The 6,153-nt window shown below is 34.0% G+C and overlaps 2 protein-coding genes across 3 annotated transcripts in view; one reads left to right on the plus strand and one right to left on the minus strand.

Annotated features, from left to right (window-relative positions):
• Positions 1 to 6,153, minus strand: part of LOC135094612 (TRPL translocation defect protein 14-like) — a 35,161-nt gene that overhangs the window by 17,618 nt on the left and 11,390 nt on the right. For both annotated transcript variants that reach the window (XM_063994855.1, XM_063994856.1), the window contains exons 3-9: positions 5,753 to 5,790; positions 4,840 to 4,877; positions 3,628 to 3,756; positions 3,197 to 3,333; positions 1,924 to 2,046; positions 1,340 to 1,474; positions 990 to 1,068 (exon numbers count right to left, since the gene is read on the minus strand). In XM_063994855.1, coding sequence (XP_063850925.1) covers positions 990 to 1,068; positions 1,340 to 1,474; positions 1,924 to 2,046; positions 3,197 to 3,333; positions 3,628 to 3,756; positions 4,840 to 4,877; positions 5,753 to 5,790 — 679 coding nt within the window. The remainder of the gene's footprint in view (positions 1 to 989; positions 1,069 to 1,339; positions 1,475 to 1,923; positions 2,047 to 3,196; positions 3,334 to 3,627; positions 3,757 to 4,839; positions 4,878 to 5,752; positions 5,791 to 6,153) is intronic.
• The window catches only part of LOC135094611 (structural maintenance of chromosomes protein 1A-like), a 33,074-nt gene continuing 28,283 nt past the window's right edge, over positions 1,363 to 6,153 (plus strand). The window contains exon 1 of the mRNA XM_063994854.1: positions 1,363 to 1,502. The gene's annotated coding sequence lies outside the window, so the exon portion shown is untranslated. The remainder of the gene's footprint in view (positions 1,503 to 6,153) is intronic.

Consider the following 6,153-nt stretch of genomic DNA (forward strand, 5'->3'; position numbering starts at 1 on the left):
TTAGGATAGGTAAGGTTAAGATCTGTTTTGAAGTAAGAATGGAAGCAGGATAAGAACAATAACAAAAACAAAAATAAGAGGTGTTTGTAATGGCAGAAATGAAAATCAATATAAGCAGCAACTTACTAATTCTTTCCTGATGTAGAAAAAGAATGAAAGAAAAAAAAAACAAGAATAAGTTAAGGAAATAGAATAAAAATAAGAAAAAAAAGATGTTAATAAAGTTAAATAAAAACAAAAAAATATAAATAAATAAATAAAGTAAATAAAAAAATAAAACAAAAAGAAAAAAAACAAAAGCAAAATAAAAAAAGGAAAACAAGAACAAGAACAAGATATGGCTATAATGAAAATAAAACAAAACACAAACAACCTCATCTTTTAAGGCAGGTATGAAAGCAGAACACGTGTGGGAAATGAGAGGAGAATGCAAGTGTTGTGATAATGATGATAGCAGAGTCTGGCCTTCAAGGAGACACAGCTGAGATAAAGATTGGAAGGAGAGAGAGAGAGAGAGAGAGAGAGAGAGAGAGAGAGAGAGAGAGAGAGAGAGAGAGAGAGAGAGAGAATATTGAAGGTGAAAATGTATGAAATAAGGAGAGAGTGTGTATGAGAAAGAGATGTATGAGGTTATATGGGGAAAAAATGAATGATAGAAGGAATTATGGAAGGGGGTACATATTTTCCAGTGATTTTCCTTATCCACTTGTGTGTCTGTTATGTCACCTGTGGATAGCGAGGGATGACTGTACGATAATAATAATAAAAGAAAATAAATAAAATAAAAATGTTGTGAGAAATTATAAGATAGATAAGAGAAATATATAAAAAAGATATAGAAAAATATACCTAATTTCCTGTATATACTGATGGGTGGTGTCGGTTATCAGCAGAGAAAATGAAGAATAAGAATAAAAATTGTAAATGAGAGAAAGAGGTGGATAAAATGTGTAAGAGAGTGATGAGTAATAATGTGCTTGTTTCCTCACCATTTTTCCCTCTTTTCCTGAGTCTGGCTTGCATTTTCCTGGAGTTGGTGCGCAGGTAGATGTGCTCCACATTGAAATCCTGGAGAGAGAGAGAGAAAGAGAGAGAAAAGGTTATATAAATTGCTGGCTGGCTTACCATCTCTGTAATGCTAGAATAAATCAGCACCTTCACTCATTCATCCTTTTATTAACAAACTCTAAAAACTCTCTATATCTTTCTGTTTTGCCTGTCCACCTCAGAAATGCAAGAGTAAACCAGCACCTTCACAATTCTGTCCACCTCACTACAGCAAGAATTCACCTTCACACTCCCTCTCCCTCCCTCTCCGGCAGCACCACCCACGCCTCACCTGGAAGTTTGGGAACACGGAGTCCTGCGGCAGGGGTCCCTTCACCAGGAATTTGACCTTGCGGGCGTTGGAGCTGAGGCGGTCACCAGTGTCGATGCCCAATTTCTGGCACACCGCGCTGATCATGCGGCGTATCTGTCAGCGAGAGGCACCGTGGCATGTGGTGAGTACTGTGTGTGTGTTTTGTGGTTTTATTTATGTTTTGGGGGCAGTTTTGGTTTATTTATTTTATTTGTTTATTTCTTGGAGTGAAGTGTTTGGTGTTGTCATTAGTGTTTGTTCTTGTTATTTATTGTCTTGTCTCATTTTTATTGGTTTTTCAATATGTATTTTGCACTCAACTTTATCTCCTCCTTATTTATTATTATTATTATTATTATTATTATTATTATTATTATTATTATTATTATTACTGGTACTATTATTATTATCGTTTATTCTTTGTCTAATTTTCACCACTTTTACAATATTTTCTACATAATCTTATCTATTCCTCTTCTTCCTCCTCTTGCTGCCCTCCAACTCCTCTCCTCTCCTCCAACAAGCTCAATTATTTCCTAGTCCTCCTCCTCCTTGTGGCATACCTTTGAGTCAAATTCCGTGGAGTTGTCAATGACGTCAAAGTAAGGGTGGCCCACCCAGGCCTCGGCGGCGCGGTTGTCCAGGTGGCGTGCCAGGGAGAGGTTCTCACTGCGGGTGGCGTGGTCCTGAAAACAGTGCACAGTGCAAGCAAGGCACCTCTAACTGAATTTGTAAACTTTTTTTGTTTTTCTTTTTTTTCAATGGTATAATTTTTTTTTTTATTTTTTTTCTTACTGTTTTGTGTTTTCTTTTTTCAATGGCATTTTTTTTCTACTGTTTTGCATGTTTTCTTTTTCAGTGGTACATATTTTTTCTTTTTGTTTTTTTACTGTTTTGTGTTTTTCTTTTTTTTTAGTAGTAAAATCTTTTTTTCTCTTTTACTGTATATTCTCATTGCAGGCATTAATTGTAAACAAAACACCCTTTTATAGTTAATGTTTTGGAGTGGCATACTGATTTTTTTTTAATAAAGTATTGACTATAAACGACACACATGAAGTCAATTGTTAAACTCTCTGTAAAACTAACACAATTAACCTACGGTAATTTTTTGGGGAGTGTCAGATTGAGTGTTACAAATTGAAGTAATGAAAGTAAGAGGATGAACTAAATAAACATCAAAACCAGGATAAAAGACTGATAGAGGAAGCTTATAAACACAAACTGATGATGAATAAATGCAAATGGTGAAAGGAACGTTGTGGTGATAAGATGTACAGATAAATAAATAAATAAATAAATAAATAAATTAATTAATTAATACTAAAATGATGAGGAAGTGGAGGAGATAGAGATAATAACACTTGGTAATGACGTGTGGATAAAAAGATATGAAAGATAGGATGAAAAAAAAGGTGATAAATGTTTAAATGCAAAAAAAAAAAAAAATCATGATAGAGGAGGTTATAGAGATAATACTTGAAGGTGAGATGCGTAGAAAAATAAAGATACAAAAATTAAGAAGGAAAAAGATGAAAGATAATAATAGTAGTGATGAAAAGGAAAAAGGTGAGAGAGATAATGAAAGATAACAAGTAGATGAAATTAAAAGTTAAGAGAAAAAAATTAAGATGATAAACAAAACCTAAACCAAATCTAACCAAACTAAGTTTGGTTAGATTTGATTTAGGTCAGATTAAGTTTGGTTAGGTTAGGTTAGCTTAGTTTAGTTAGATTAGGTTTAGTTAGGTCAGGTTAGGTTAAGTTAGTCTAGGTTTTGTCAGGTTAAGTTTGGTTAGGTTAGGTTTGGTCACATTGGGTTAGGTTAGGCAGTACCTCGGTGGAGTAGAATGCCTCTGCACCATTGGCAGCGGACACCATGTGGATGATCTGGTTGTAGCGGGTGTCACGCAGGTCCACGGGGTTCCAGCCATTACGACGCATTATCTCCTCCCACCTCTCCTCGGGGATGACTGGTGGGGGAGAGATGGGGTGGATATATAGCTGCAGTGACTGGTGGAGAGATGGATGTGGATAGCTAACTGTGGAAACTAGTGGAGATAGATGTATTACCATCACCACCACCACCACCATCATTACCACCATTACCACTCCCATTATTCCCATACACCACCACCACCACCATCACCATCACCAGCAGCTTACACTACCATCATCACTATTACTCCCACACACCAGCAGTACCACCACCATCACTATCACTAACTCATTACTCCCACCACCACCACCACCACCATCACACTCACAGGCAGAGGCGTCCATGGTGCCACGGTCACAGATCACCAGGCAGTTCTTGGAGCAGGTCTCAGCGAGGGAGAAGAAGGTGTTCTCTATCTGCATCATTGACTTCAGCAGGTTCTCTTGAAATATCACAGCTGGGGGCAAGATGAGGGACATTAATTAGATTGGGTTAAGACAGGATAATGGTGATAATTGTGGAGTTAGGGTATGTTAGGTTAGAAGGGCATTTAGAGTCAAATTAAATTGGTTTGGTTCAGTTTGGTTAGGTTTTGTTTAGGTTAGGTTAGGTTAAATTTGGTTTGATTAGGACAGAAAGCAGAGTCAAATTGAGGAGGTTCTCTTGAAATATCACAGCAGGAGGAGGACAGAACAAAGATCATTTAGTCAATTTAGGTTAGGTAGACAGAAGAAGGTCATTAGGGTCAACTTAAAGGCTTTTGAAATAGCCAAGCCAGTGAGGCAGCCAGCCGATGACATATATAGATAGACACGTATATAAATATTTTAGCCCTCAAATCAATTTGTTTATTTATTGTTTGTCCAGTGTCGGTAACTTAGCCAGCTGATGACATATATAGATACACTTATATAAATGGTATAGTTCTCAGAATCACCTTTATTGTTCAGTACTGTGTGGCAATAATGTATGCAGCTGAGGACTTGGCAGGCTGGTGCTGTGACTACCTAACACTTCAATACAAGGGAAAAGGAGAGAACAATACTGCATTACCCAAGACTTCAATACAAGGGAAAAGAGGAGAACAATACTTCATTGCCTAAAACTTCAATAAAAGAAAGGGAAGTTAATATTACCCAAAACTTCAATACAAGGGAAAGGGAGCCAGTAGCATAACACAAGCTGATAGAAAAAAATATCTTGCATATCAGAAAGTAATTAAATTTTATATTACACACTGATGAAAACTGATAAAGCTTCAATACACTTTTTAAATGACTTGTGTAATAGAAAATAATTAAAAGGAAACTGTAGAAGGGTATCATTATTATTATTATTAGCTTGATAAAAAAATAAATAAATAAATGAATAAATGAATAAATAAAAATCAATAAAAATAAAATAAAGATAGAGAATGTTGGGGGATGTTATTAAAAGGTGGACAAGATTAAATTGTGAAATATTATCATTAAAAGGTTGATAGAATTTAAATATGGCTGTTATTATGAAGAGATTGATGGGAAATGTGTGAAAAACTTACCATCATCTTCTGAAAGGTCCCCAAACTTGATGCCACCACTGGAAAGAAGATAAGGCTTGTGTCAAGAGAGCGTCGTAAAGAAAGAATGAGAAAAAAATTAAAAAAGAAAAAAAAATGCATAAAGAAAGAATGAGAAAAAAAAAAAAAAATGCCATAATAAGTTTTAATTACAGTCAAGTTCAAATTTAAAGGATCTTAATTTTGAAGTGTATTTATATGTCAGTTTAATCTATAGTTGATAAAGCAAGAGAAAAATAAAAATAAGATGAATAAAAATAAGCAGGAAATAATGAAGTAATCAGTTAATGAAAATAATAACCTTGTCAAAATATAGATGCAAGAAAGAAAAAATGTATTAAATGGGATATTTTAAATTATATCTTTAATGTATAGTTTTGCAAGCTTGATAAGGGAAAAGTAAATAATATAAATAAATTGAAAAGTATATTTACATTCCTTTGTTAAAATATAGATGCAAGAATAATAAAACAAAAAATCAAAACAGGAGATTTTAAACTGTATATCCCTTTAATGTATAGATTCACATGCAAATAAAATGCATAAATAAATAGAATATATCACTTTATCAAAATATATGTAGTAGAATGAAAAAAAAAAAAAATCTGAAACATAAGATATTAATTACGTCCCATTATTCTATAGTTTAACAAGATAGGTAAAAAAATAAAAATAAATAAATAAATAAAATAAATAAATGAAAAAAAATACACCAAAATACATACCAATCAAAACAAGAAACAAAAATATAAAAACAAACTACAAATAAATAAATACATAAAACTAATAAGATAGATAAATAAACCAAAAGAAAAGAAAGACAAAATATAAGAAAGAACAATCTTAGGAATGTAATAATATTATATAAAGGAACAGAACCATAGCACTTTCCTACCTCAGCAGTACAGTGGCTGTCTCTGGCACCCGATACACCTGCAAACATAAGAGGTGCAGGTGTGTTATTGGTGGGACAGGTGTGTGTGTATGTTTGTGTGTGTGTAACAAAAACAAGTCTGACATTGAGTCTAGACAAGAGAGAGAGAGAGAGAGAGAGAGAGAGAGAGAGAGAGAGAGAGAGAGAGAGAGAGAGAGAGAGAGAGAGAGAAACAGAAGTAAAAACATGAATACCAGATAATAAGGATAATAAAAGATAATAGCAACAAGAGAAGAGAAAAATGATAAAAAAGAAAAGTATTTGTTGTGAAGTGGATAAAGGATTGTGCAAGTAATAATTGTGTGTGTGTGTGTGTGTGTGTGTGTGTGTGTGTGTGTGTGTGTGTGTGTGTGTGTGTGTGT

The sequence above is a fragment of the Scylla paramamosain genome, chromosome 46 (genome assembly GCF_035594125.1).
Source record: "Scylla paramamosain isolate STU-SP2022 chromosome 46, ASM3559412v1, whole genome shotgun sequence".
NCBI classification, from domain to species: Eukaryota; Metazoa; Arthropoda; class Malacostraca; order Decapoda; family Portunidae; genus Scylla; species Scylla paramamosain.